Below are 12,915 nucleotides of genomic sequence, written 5' to 3'. Positions count from 1 at the left end.
TTTTTCTAAAATCTTGAAGAATGTTTTTCATGGAATAGAGCCTTAAAAAAGATTGCATGTTTTGGAGTCATTACTGAGATTTTTAATATATCAATGCTCAGACCTTAAATTTTTATTTTTTTTTAGAGAACTTCAGTAAGCTAAAATTTAAGATTACCTTCTAAAGCTTAATAAAATAGTCATAACAATTTTTGAAGTTCACTGTATTTTAAAACTTGGTTTATTTTTTTCAATATTATGACACATTGTGTACCAACCCACAAGGATTTGTAGTGTGAACACTACTAGACACAATTATAAGTCATCGGTTGAATTGACTCTTTGGACTTCTCAAATTTTTATTCTGTTCAAGCCTAATTTGTTTTATGCTGTGAGTAGTGGATTTGTAACTAAAACAGATGAGTGTGGAGTTATTAAAATTGCTACTAAAATATGTTCCCTGTAAAATATTTTAATCTACAGGGCTATTTTTACATAAGTATAGCTGCTACAGTCAAGACTTGGTAAAATTATCCTGACACCATCTTTGTAGTGAAGATTTTTTTTTTTTTTGGTAGGGGGAAGTGGGGGACATGGGCAAAGTAGAAGAAGGGAATAGGTTGGTTCTTTCTGGATGCTTATTGCTGAGAAGCATCATTCCTATCTTTAATGTGTACACATTTGCATGTCTTGAGGATTAGAAAGTTTGATATTTAAAAAAACAAAATCAGAAAAATGTGACAAGAAAAAGTTGTAAAAAATACCTAGGAGATGTAGGATTAAATGTATCTCCTTTTTTAGTTGTAATGGAAATGAAATTCACCATATTTTAAGATGAGCAGTTTCATATTTACATTTTTAAGAACTTCTACCCAGTCTACCAATTCATAAGTGAACCCTTATAACAAAGAGGCATTTGGCTACAGAGAGTGAACATTTCCTGTATTGTCTCAAGATAAATGATTTGAATGAGTATCTAATGCTATTTTAGTTTTCAAATTTCAAAAGTTTCAAATTGCAAGTTTTACAAAAGATTTTAACCTCTGATTATTTTAAGTGGCAGAATAATTTCTTGTGTTTAATTAATAATGTGCCAAATTTGTTACAGACTTACTATCATTTGGCACATTTATTAAATATAATCAACATTGAAATCCTATAACATGTCATAGAAGAGTATTTAATGCCATCTAAAGGTGTACAATATATATAGAGAAACTTATATACTCCAGGCTTTTTAAGAGTATATTTATTATATGCCTAGAAAAGGGCTTAAAGGTGATGTGTGAAAATGTTGATGGTGATTATCCCTAAGTGGTGTGATAATGGGTGACTTTTGTTTTTTTCTTTTTGCTTCCTTGTATTTTACTACATTTCTTCAGAAGATGTGTAAATAACGGAAAATTAAAGTAACTTGTAAGGTTATAGTTCAAAATTTGCCTTTAAAAATATGTATTTAAGGGTTTAATTTTGGCACATAAGTTTAATTAGTCATTTTTTTAATAAAGGAAAATTAGGAAGCATTTAATACTTCCATTTTTTAGCTAAATGCAGGGAATCTTTGTTGGTATGTTCATTGTTTTTAAATTGCTTTAGATGTTATTGACAACAAAGCTTTATTTTCTTTTTTAGTAAGAACTTACTAACAGAGGACAATATTAGGAATTGTCACAGTAAAACTGGGTGTTAGTTCCCCTTTTATCAAATTTGTTCTTCAAATTTACCCATGCATGTGTCCTTTCTTTTAGGGTTTCCTGTGCCCTTTAGAAAGACTGGTTACTGTGATATGAGAAATCTGATGTTCTTCCTGTTATTTACTTACCGTTACTTAAATATATACATATATATAATTCCATCGAGTTCCTTGAGTAACTTGTGACAATTGATCTGAACTACTTACTTGTTCCTACTATTCCTGCTATCATAGAGTTTAGGCTTTTTCCAAACACTTGGAGAGTTACTTAACGTGAAATGCTTTATCCACTAACACCTCATTGACTGCTGACATACCAAATAGAAAGTTTGTTTGTGGTTAACTTTAACTTAGGATAGAATATCAGTTAAAGATGAAAATTTCTTTTAAAAAAAAAAGAGTATCGTAGACAGACTTAAGAATGGATTTAAGACGATTCTGTGTGCCAGTTCATCCCATTTTTCTTTGTTTACTGCCTCATCCTCATTCTCTTCTAGCATTCATGTTTTGTAACCTGGTACATTCCTGATTTGGGGCATATAATATTGATAATTAACAAGATGAATCTCTTGGTTTCATATTTAGTATAAGACTTAGGCCACAAACATCTAATGGAGTCATGGGTAGAAAATAAGATATAAGAAATTATTGCAGACGTTTAACTTTTAAATTGCAGACTATCGGTGGTCCATGTCAAGTCATAGTTCACAAGTGGGAGACTCATCAACAACCACGATCAATAACCCCTTTAGGTATGGGCATTAACTGCATCTGTTTGAGGCATATGCATAAAGTTACTAATGTGCTGCACAATGGCTTAGTGGGATTTAATAAATTTTTATTCTGAAGTTTAAGGTCAATGCATTGTCAGTACTACAAATTTCACTTAGTATATCATGGCTCTTACTTTCAAAACTAAATAGTTCTAATTGCTTTTCTTTATAAACTTTATTAGAAATGCCTAGTTATTTTTATTTTCTTAGGTTAGATTAATTGATTGTGGAATATTTATTTTTTGTTTGGAGTAGTTACAGAGTTTATAAAATAATATTCTTCTTGGCTGAGCATCCATGGCTTTATTTGTTTACTTGCTCAGAGAACTTAGAGAACATTTGAGGAAAAATTAACCCAAGGCAAAGATTCTTAAATTTTTAACTTTGGACAGTAAGAATGATAGAACAAGGTATCCTACTTATTGTGTTTTTTTTAAACTAGTAAATATTTGAATAAATTTATAGGAATGAATTCAAATTTCTTGGTTGTAGCAGGCATATTTTCCTCCTAATTTTACTTAAATACTTTGCTGGCTATATTAAAATTGATATTCAGATAGTTAAAAAAAATTCAGTTTTCTTATACCTAAAAATGGCATTTCTCTTCATACAAGTATTTTTGAATTTCTTTTTCCATAACAGATTAAAATTTGAAGTTCATTTCACATATGTTAAATTATCTACTTGGATTCATCTGTAAATTGACTTGGTGCTGAGAAATGTGTCTTTTAGTTTCTTAGGGAAAATTAGAATGTAAAGATGATAAATGGCTTGCTAGTTACCAGCTTAGAAAGTGAGAGATTCCTCTTTACCCTGTAGGAAGGACACATCTCGTTTAAACAGATATCTCATTCCATCCTCTTTATTGGATTTTCTTTTTATATGTTTTAATATAGTTTTGATAGTGTGTTTAGAATGTTTATGATAGTGTGCTTCAGAATTATAATAGTCCTATACTGAGGTTGGAAATTATTAGATATTGAATATTTTAAAAATAATTTGCATTTTGAAGCATCTTATAGTTAAATATATTTTCTTATTGTGACAAGTGGGATGATTTTGTTTGTGGTCTTTTAAAAAGAAATTTATACTTTGAGAAAATATAACTTGTAAACTTCACAACTGTGTGCAATCTATCAGAATATTGGGAACTATCACACTTATTTTGACAAATATTTCAGACAGGTTTAAAGTAAACTGGGAAAGGAAGGAGCAGGGAAGACAATTAGTATGTTACTCAGAGGGTGGGGCTTACCAGCTTGTCTCATTTAGTTGAAATTTTGGTTACAAGGGCATGTGCTAGCACTTACTCTTTTGGTAGTTCCTCACAGCTCTGTGTATACAGGTAAGTGTATGCTGTTTGTAAAGCTTTTAGCTGGCTGTAGAGAATAGTTGGGATTTGAGGAGAATTACATTTTAGGTAAGTTCAGAATATGCACTACATAAGAATAAGCATTTTAATTGTGCCAAGACCTTTGGTTTGAAAAATCAACCAGGAGATATTGTTGTCCAGCAGCCTGTCAGCCTCACACATTGGTGGGTGTAGAAGTTTGTCCCAGTGCCTCTGGAGCACCTGTCTGAGTTTTTTTCTCTTCCTTGTAACATTGTGAATAATCACCAAATATGTACGAACTGTTGCTCTTTAATAGCCTCCTTAAAAGGGAATTATTTATTGAGGGCTACAATAAATATGCTTATTCATTTTGGGCTGCTTTTAAATTTTAGATTTCATATTTGAAAAAATGCTTAAGGTAGGTAATTTCTCATTTGTTCATTCTGTATACATTGTGAATATTAACTAGGTTTTTTATTTTCCTTCAATTCTAGAAAGCGAAATTATTATTGATGATGGACAATTTGGAATCCACAGTAAGTGAGACTGTTTTGAAAATCTTTACTGATATGGTTGAGATGTTACCTTACGTTCATTAGAAGCAGGTAGCACAGGGAAATATGACAGAGTATGATTTTGAAACTAGAAGCTAAATCCAAGAAACAAATACATTCTGTTAAATAATAGTTGTTAGTATAATTCTTATGCTTTCAAATTTTATTCTTTTGGTTTTTATTTGGTGATTTCAAGTATATGAGTTAACATCATCACTTTTTAACACTATTATGTTTGAAAATGATGTTAACAGTTCTAAATACTTAAGCTAAATTTGTCCATTTTGTATGTTTATATATGCATTTACAGTAAAATCCAGATTAAGTAAAATGTTCTAGTAATTCTGGTTGATTATTTAACAACTAATTACAGTAAAGTAGAAAATCCTATAACTCCGAATATGTTGCAAATATGCATTTGTATACTTCTGCTTCAATAAATACTTTATCTTGAGGATGCAAGTTTTCTTCAGTGACTGGAATTGTCACAGTGTATCAGCATCAGCACTATTATGCTAAACTGCATTTTCATTTTAGATACTATACTGTAGGAGTCAAAAGGTGTAAAGAGGGTGGCCAGACTGTGTGCTTGCCCTGACTGAACCAGAGATAAATTACTGATAACCAGTTTGCTTTCCTGTCAAGTATAGGAAGAAACAAGTTCTGAATGTTTTGGTTGCGGTTTTAGCAGGGACGTATGTTTATACACTTTAGAAATGTACATGCTTTGGCAGTGTTTGGATAGGAATTTAACCTCTTTTCCTTGAATTTATTTTGGGTTATTATATTACAGAACAAGGTACTCTAAAATACTTGAATAGCTTTAGTGTTTAGTGTATGACAGTATTGTCCTCTTTATTTACAAAAGATGATGTTTATGCTACATGTTCTAGAGAGCTTTGTTTATGGAGGAGTAGTTTCCTTATTTCTTCAACTGTAATGCATGACATATCCCTCTATTATATGCTAATTACTATGTATAGTTATGAATGCATGATTTCTTTCCTCTTTTTTTGTTTTGTTCTAAATTCAGCTTTAGTTAGCTTTTAGGGTGGAAAGCCATTTCTCCACCTTTGTCCATTTCTGAAACGGTTTAAAATTAAGAGATAATAGTGGTTTCTCTTTATTTTTAAAATTGCTAATTAGTAAACATTTTAAAGATATTTCTAAGGAGAAAAGTTTCTTGATTTTGTTTGTTTGTTTAAGTCCTATGGAAAAACTAAGTCCAAAACAGTAGACAGCTCTCTAGTATTTATGCAAATTTTATACCTTGTTGGGAAACTTCAACTTAAACAATGCTAATACAGTGTTATCACAGTTGTGCAATTTATGGCAGAATATATAAATGTGAGAACATACAGAATTGACTCACAGTTTTATTCTTACCTTGTCATATCTCAGTCCCCAGAAGTAGTGGTATAACTAGTTTCAGCTGAATAAATATCTCATGTGAAGCTTTGGAAGTTTAATAGTGATCCCTAATGAAACACCTGTAGGTTAGAAGCAATCTTGGAACATGTATTCTTTTGGAAATAGATTCCTGTTACTTCAATAATGGATTCAACTACAATCTTTTTATTTACTTAGATTAAACTATGGCTATTGTTACCATTCATTTAACTTCCCCGCCCCCCCTTCTTTATACAAAAGTTCTTTTTCAATGACAAATTCAAGGTTACCTATCTATTTGCTTTGGAGAGAAGTCCCAGTGACATATAACTGGAGTGTATTAAAACCTGAATGTGCACTAGAATTGTCAGAATGTATTGTACTTACTGGATTATTTAAAAATTATGTATAATAATTATGTTCTTCCTATTTACTTGCCAGATGGTATTGAGACTCTGGATTCGGGATGGCTGACATGTCAGACTGAAATAAGATTACGTTTGCATTATTCTGAAAAACCTCCTGTCTCAATAACCAAGAAGAAATTTAAAAAATCTAGATTTAGGTATGACCATGTGTACATGTTACTTAAGCCATTTATTTTTACTAATGCTATAGGTTTCTGACCCATTTCGTTTTTAGCTTTTAAGTGTATAAACTAAGAAAATAGCACACTTATAATGTCACATTTTCTAATAACTTCAGGGACTTGTAAGAGCTAACTACTTCCCTGCCTCATATTGCTACAGTCACACACACTTACGTTAACCTTAATCTCTAAATTTGAAACTAGAAAGTTTTGTTTTTATGTAGATAAATGATTTCCAAGCTTATGCATCTGTGTAATGTATACCGTTTAAATTTTTTTAGTATAGCAATAAATAGCTTATTTTAAAATTGATGTAACGGAAATGATTGTGTGCTAAATGAGGGGAGAATGGTATAAACAGAAAAATGATTGTTGGAAATATCCATCAGTGTCCGACACTTTCCTGTGGCTTAAAAATGAAAACCTTGCCATGAAGAAAAGTAGCACTTATCGTAGCAGTTCCATATTTCTTTTTAATCTTATATTAATTTAAATAGATGTCAAACTTTGTGTGAATAGCTAAATAGTGAGTAACTTTATTTCTTTGTAATGTCTTCATATATACCTTTGAGTGAGCTGGCTTCTCACTGACCCAGGCAGCCCTATAATTTGGATACTTACAACTTTGGTATAGAGATTTTTAAGTCTTTATATGCAGCCTTTTCTGACAAAGTGTGAGGGCTGGGTTGACAGGGCCATTTTCAGTAACTGAAGTAATTATAATCGTACAATACTTAATTTTCTTCATAATAAAATTTACAATGATATTACAGTGTGAAAATCCATAAATGCTTAAATATTATAGTACTTATCCCAATCCTGAAATAAATAAGGGAAAGGGTGTGTAAGTAGCACTTCATAGTCCTTTGCATTGGCTGTTCTGAGAGTTTGAGTAAAGGGTTTTGGGTGTACCTTGTCTCTGCATTTCTAGGCCTCTGCTTTGCTTCTGAAAAACCGAGGTTTTTGGACCACATGAGTGATGTGCAAGATCCATTTGACTGCAAAGAGTTCCTAACCAGTTAGTCACATGTAATTGAATATTTTATTTACATGTTAAAAGAAGCAAATAAATTATGTAACAGCTGTAAAGTGTCTTATTAGCATAAGACTTTGAAATAAAGATATCAGTAGGAGATAAAGCCTTGGTTGGTTGGGCTTATTAGGATTTTTTTTCCTCAACTGTAGTTAAATGAATAGGTATTAATAGTTGGGATTCTGATTGGTTTGCTATATATACTGAGTCCTATACTGTTCTTGTTTATATAGAAATTATTTTGAGTGTATGTATTGTGTTGCTGAGGCTTAAATTGGAATATTTTCATACAACCATACTTAGTTGGGATCCAAAAATTAGTAACTGATTCCTGTTGAAATAATCGTGCACAGCTTGAAACTGATGTATATTCTGACTGTCCTTTTTTCTTAAATTCGTATTAGTGGTAGACTAAACCTTCATGGGGTAGGAAATAAATTTATCTGCAAGAATATAAGGACTTTAAAAAGTTAGCAGCAGCTTATGCATTTTAAATAAAATAGACACGCTCTTCTATCTCATTACCACCAACTTTTAAACACAAGTTTTTCTTTCAGTTGACTCCAGCAGAAAGTGGAAAGCAATGTCTCTTTATGATAGATTATAACATTTATATAGCTATTTGAAGGAAACCTTTAACATAAATAAATTCTTTCATAGAGCCCTTTGAACTTGAATTTTCTTTTTTCTTTCTTTCTTTTTTTTTTTATAGATACACATTGCTGTTCACAGTTGTAGCCTTTGTAACCTTGCGTGCCTTTCTTCCCTGTACATTACTGTCCATTTGTGGTCTCTTTTCATATATCCTGGTAGAGAATGTTTGTTCCTTCAGGCTCACCAACAGAATTAGTTGTCCAGAAGTATTCCCTTTAAGAGTTTGGTTTCTGAGAAGAGATGATGATTTTTGTTTGGATTATTAAAGTGCTCCTTTTATTTTTATAGTATGATTATGGAACAATATTACTAATTAAATAATATGTGGAGGTGTCCCCTCGGAGACCTCAGAATTATGTGGCTATCAGAGTGGCTCAGCAGTGGTTGGAAGCAGGAGGTCATGCAGAGAGAGTAGGCCCCACTAATACAATTTCGTTATTTGTTTTATCAGTCAGATATCATTTAAATCTAGAATGAAAAGTTTTTATAGCTCACCTATTACTCTATACAATGACGTTTCCTACATTAATAGTTTTAAAATTGTCTAAGTACAGTTCCATTGGTGCAAGAAATATTCTAGAATTGAATACTTTTTGGCATTAAAAGTGCTCTGTGCAAGTAATTGCCTTTCATTGAGAGTAGACTAGTCTTTGTTGCCCTATACCTTGAGGCATTGGTCTTTGTTTTCATTGCTGTGAAGCCTATAAGAGTTTTAGACTCTCAGTTTGTTTTTGTTCATTTGTTTCATTAAAAAAGTACATGTATACAAATACATACACATAAAAAAATGCATACATACAAATATATATATACTTAATACAATATTTTTCTTTAATTTACCACCTCCAACTCTCATAGTCTTAATATTAACAGAATATGGTTCAATTTTGTGCTCGAGATATATATATATATATATATATATATACGTATATATGTATAGATGTATATTATATACCGTGTTTCCCCAAAATAAGACCTAGGCGGACCATCAGCTCTAATGCATCTTTTGGAGCAAAAACTAATATAAGACCCAGTCTTATTTTAATATAAGACCGGGTATAAGACTGGGTCTTGTATTAATTTTTGCTCCAAAATACGCATTAGAGCTGCTCTGGTGTGTGTATGTGTGTGTGTGTATGTGTGTGTGTGTATGTGTATGCATTTGTGAAATTTCTCAAAAGAAATTGAGATAGCCATTTATAAATGAGATAATAGTAAATACCTGTTTAGATTAATTTTTAAGAAAACAAAGAATTGATGAAAACAGCCTTAGACATTAGGCATAATGGACATTTATCTCATTTTAATACTTTACAGAGATATATGTAGATAGAAAACATCAGTGTTTTATAAAATATAGCTAATGCCTCGAGCTGCAGTATGTGTAGCTTTTGTATAATATATTATTTTTGTTATTTGAAGATTTTGCATATTCAGGGAGTACTTCTACATTTTAGCATATAGGTAACATTTGTATGAGTTTTCCTTCTGTTCCACTTCTTGCATTTCATTGTTTTTTCCTTTTGTGTAGGGTAAAGCTGACACTAGAGGGTCTGGAGGAAGATGATGATGATAGGGTGTCCCCCACTGTTCTTCACAAAATGTCCAATACCTTGGAGATATCCTTAATAAGTGACAATGAGTTCAAGTGCAAGCATTCACAGCCGGAATGTGGGTATGGCTTACAGCCTGATCGTTGGACAGAGTATAGCATACAGACAATGGAACCAGATAACCTGGAACTAATATTTGATTTTTTTGAGGTGAGTAGTTCTTTAACTAGTGGGGGTTGAGAAGAAATGCAGGCATGAGCTTATTTTTGCATATGTTTTGATTTTTGTTTAGTTTGTGTAAATGTATGGTTTGTACAACATTTTAGATGTTTAATCCTCTGTGCATTTTAGCGAGCTTCAAAAGCTGGGAGTTGACAGATTCAAGTACTATTAAGAATATAATGAAGAGAACTTCAGCAGAATTGGTTTCAAATCAAGACCAGATGCCTCGATGTCTGTGTCCTAAATATAAATGAATTATGTCAGAAGGAGTCTCCAAGGATATATAGAGGGATGGGAAGGCTGTATAGCTCTTGGTGGGCAATCTGACGTAACTAGCATGATTGAGTCCTCTTCAGGACTGAAGTCTGTGGTTTACTAAAGCACTCTGTTATAAGAATTCATCATAACAATGGACTCATTTTTGCAACTTTACTTGATATTCTAAATATGTAATAAAGTTGCTATGAAAATTGTGCCAGGTTGTTCAGAATCTGTGCTGCCAAATTTCCAGAGCTACTTATGACACCCATACTAGAGCTCTGGTTTACTGGCTTCAGTTGCTTCCCACAAATATTACTGGGTCCTCCCCTGAGGTCCTTGCTCTGTCGTGCCAGGCTCAGTAGTTATGTGTACTGCTTTCCTTAGACTCTTGGTCTTTGGCACTTCCCCTCCCGTTTTCACTAGATTAAAATTTAAGTCTTTGCGGGTAGGAAATGTGCCTTGCTCAGCAGTAGCACTTAGCCACAGTCTCTTGAAAATGGCAGAATTCAGGATGGATTTAAACCCATTGAGTGACACTTGTTGCACAAATAATTAAAATTATAATCCTTGAATTGTTAATTTGATGGTTCCTTTAGATGTAGCCTTTGTGAATGGCTTTTTAGCTACCTAGCGTAATATGAAATTTAAAGTATTTCCTTTCAAAAAACTAAAAAAAAACTATATTTAGATCTTACCCAATTAATAAGATCTGTGGGATTTTATTATAAAAATATGAAGATTTGGTTGAATGTTTTCTTGTTCTTTAAGGACCTACCTTTTAATAATCTCTCGAACAACCTCACTTTTCTTTCATTTGGTTAGCAGTTTTGAAAATACTATTTTATTTATAAACTAGGTTAATAAAATACCCAGTGTAAGGAATAGAGTCAGTAGAATTGTAACAGCTGTATACGATGTCAGAGGGGCAGTAGATTGGGGGAGGGAGGTTATCACTTTGTGAGGGGAATCAATGTCTAACTATTAACATGTTGCGTACGGATCACGAGAATCTTCATGAGGGATTTAAACCCTGCTGTACGCAACGTGTTAATGTTGTTTTGTACACCTAAAATTAATTTAAAAAAAAACCCAGTGTAACCTCAAAGTATTCGATTTCCTAGGGAGTTACCATCTTTCTATGTCATCTGTGTGTATGCATTTTTAGAAAATATAGTATATATTAAAAGCTCAGGTATATCTTAGTCTTTGAATCTAAAAGTACTTAGTAACTTTCAGTCAGTCCTTTAAATTCACCTAAATTCATATGTTAGAGGATCAGAAGTACAAACTAGCAGTTATGATTAATAAAGTCATACATAAAATCTTAAAATATTATACACTAAAAAATGTACTATTTATTACAAAAAAAACTATCTAAATTACCTGAATATAAATTTGATTGTGTTTCTTACCGATCTTCCTCCATGGAGGTTTTTTTTTTATCTTTAAATCGAAAATATTCAAGCACAAGAATTTGGATTATTCTAAACCTCATTTTTTCAGGAAGATCTCAGTGAGCCCGTAGTTCAGGGTGATACCCTTCCTGGACACGTGGGTACAGCATGCCTCTTATCATCCACCATTGCTGAGAGTGGGAAGAGTGCTGGAATCCTTATTCTGCCCATCATGAGCAGAAATTCCAGAAAAACAATAGGCAAAGTGAGAGGTAAGCCTGGAGAAGCAGGGTGGCCCTTTATAAATAAGCAAAGGTTAAGTTAAAATTTTTATTAGTTTCAAATTGAGTTTTTGAGAATGATGAAGATTAAACTAATGATTCGTTTTAGAATTTTAACTAGCATAATAATAATAAGGATATAGCTACTGAAATTTCTGGAAGCTTTATTTTGAATCAGTTTTGACTTGTTGATTTTTTTCCTATTTGATAGATTGATAAAGCTAGTTTGAGTGGTATTTACATATAATTGATCTCATCATGGCCTTTTTAATTGTCTTTATTTTTGTCCCTCTCCCCCCTTTTTTCCCCTACAAAAGTTGACTATATAATTATTAAGCCGTTACCTGAATACAATTGTGACATGAAGTCTTCGTTTTCCAAGTACTGGAAGCCAAGGACACCTTTGGATGTTGGACATCGGGGTGCAGGGAATTCTACGACAACTGCCCAGTAGGTTGGATATTTGAGCAGAATGAGCATCTGGGAGCTCAAACCTGATAATGTTAGATTGGTTTGACTGATTAAACGTCAAATGATTCTTTTGTTATTACCCTGGAACTTTGATGGAATTTGGTAATTGGGGTTCCCAACTCAACTTAATTAGAGACTCACGCCTCAGATTATAGTCAGTCTTTTTAATACTGGACTGAATTGAGGATGAGAGAGACATTAAAACTAGAAAGCCAACCCCCAAAGGGAGGAGAGTGGGGGAGTGGGTGAAAAAGGTTAAGAGGAATAAGAGGTACAAACTTCCAGTTATAGAATAAATAAACCACAGGGGTGAAGTGTACAGCACAGGGAATGTAGTCAATAATGTTATAATAACTTTGCATGGTGACAGATAGTTACTAGACTTATGGTGGTGATCACATCATAGGGTATATAAATGTCGAATAACTGTTGTACACCTGAAACTAATGTATTATATGCCAACTATATTTTATTTTAAAAGCATTTTAAAACAGAAAACAAACTAGGAAGCCAGGATGGGAAGGCTTGATGCAGAGTCAGCCTGATGACATCAGTGTATCTGTATTGTGGTCCTGACTTTTGGCATGTTGCCTTTTCTGGGTCTCAGCTTACTCAATGATCAATATAGTTTCCATACCTCCACCACGTTGGTGTGTCAGCCTTTTCCCATTCCTCCAGTCTGCCAGTATTATTAAGTCATCTGAGGCCTCATTGCAGGGAGCAAGGTTCTGTGTCT

The 12,915-nt window shown here is 32.7% G+C and overlaps 1 protein-coding gene across 6 annotated transcripts in view; it reads left to right on the top strand.

The window, feature by feature from the left end:
- The window catches only part of GPCPD1 (glycerophosphocholine phosphodiesterase 1), a 50,542-nt gene that overhangs the window by 16,130 nt on the left and 21,497 nt on the right, over positions 1-12,915 (top strand). For all 6 annotated transcript variants that reach the window (XR_012491245.1, XR_002137628.2, XR_012491246.1 and 3 more), the window contains exons 5-10: positions 2,349-2,424; positions 4,273-4,314; positions 6,163-6,286; positions 9,529-9,760; positions 11,537-11,699; positions 12,026-12,158. Coding sequence is in view for 3 of the 6 variants with exons in the window: in XM_074317679.1 (XP_074173780.1) it covers positions 2,349-2,424; positions 4,273-4,314; positions 6,163-6,286; positions 9,529-9,760; positions 11,537-11,699; positions 12,026-12,158 (770 nt within the window). In the remaining 3 variants the exon portion in view is untranslated. The remainder of the gene's footprint in view (positions 1-2,348; positions 2,425-4,272; positions 4,315-6,162; positions 6,287-9,528; positions 9,761-11,536; positions 11,700-12,025; positions 12,159-12,915) is intronic.

The sequence above is a fragment of the Rhinolophus sinicus genome, linkage group LG13 (assembly GCF_036562045.2).
Source record: "Rhinolophus sinicus isolate RSC01 linkage group LG13, ASM3656204v1, whole genome shotgun sequence".
Classification (NCBI taxonomy): Eukaryota; Metazoa; Chordata; class Mammalia; order Chiroptera; family Rhinolophidae; genus Rhinolophus; species Rhinolophus sinicus.
This window is presented reverse-complemented; position numbering and strand designations above follow the sequence as displayed.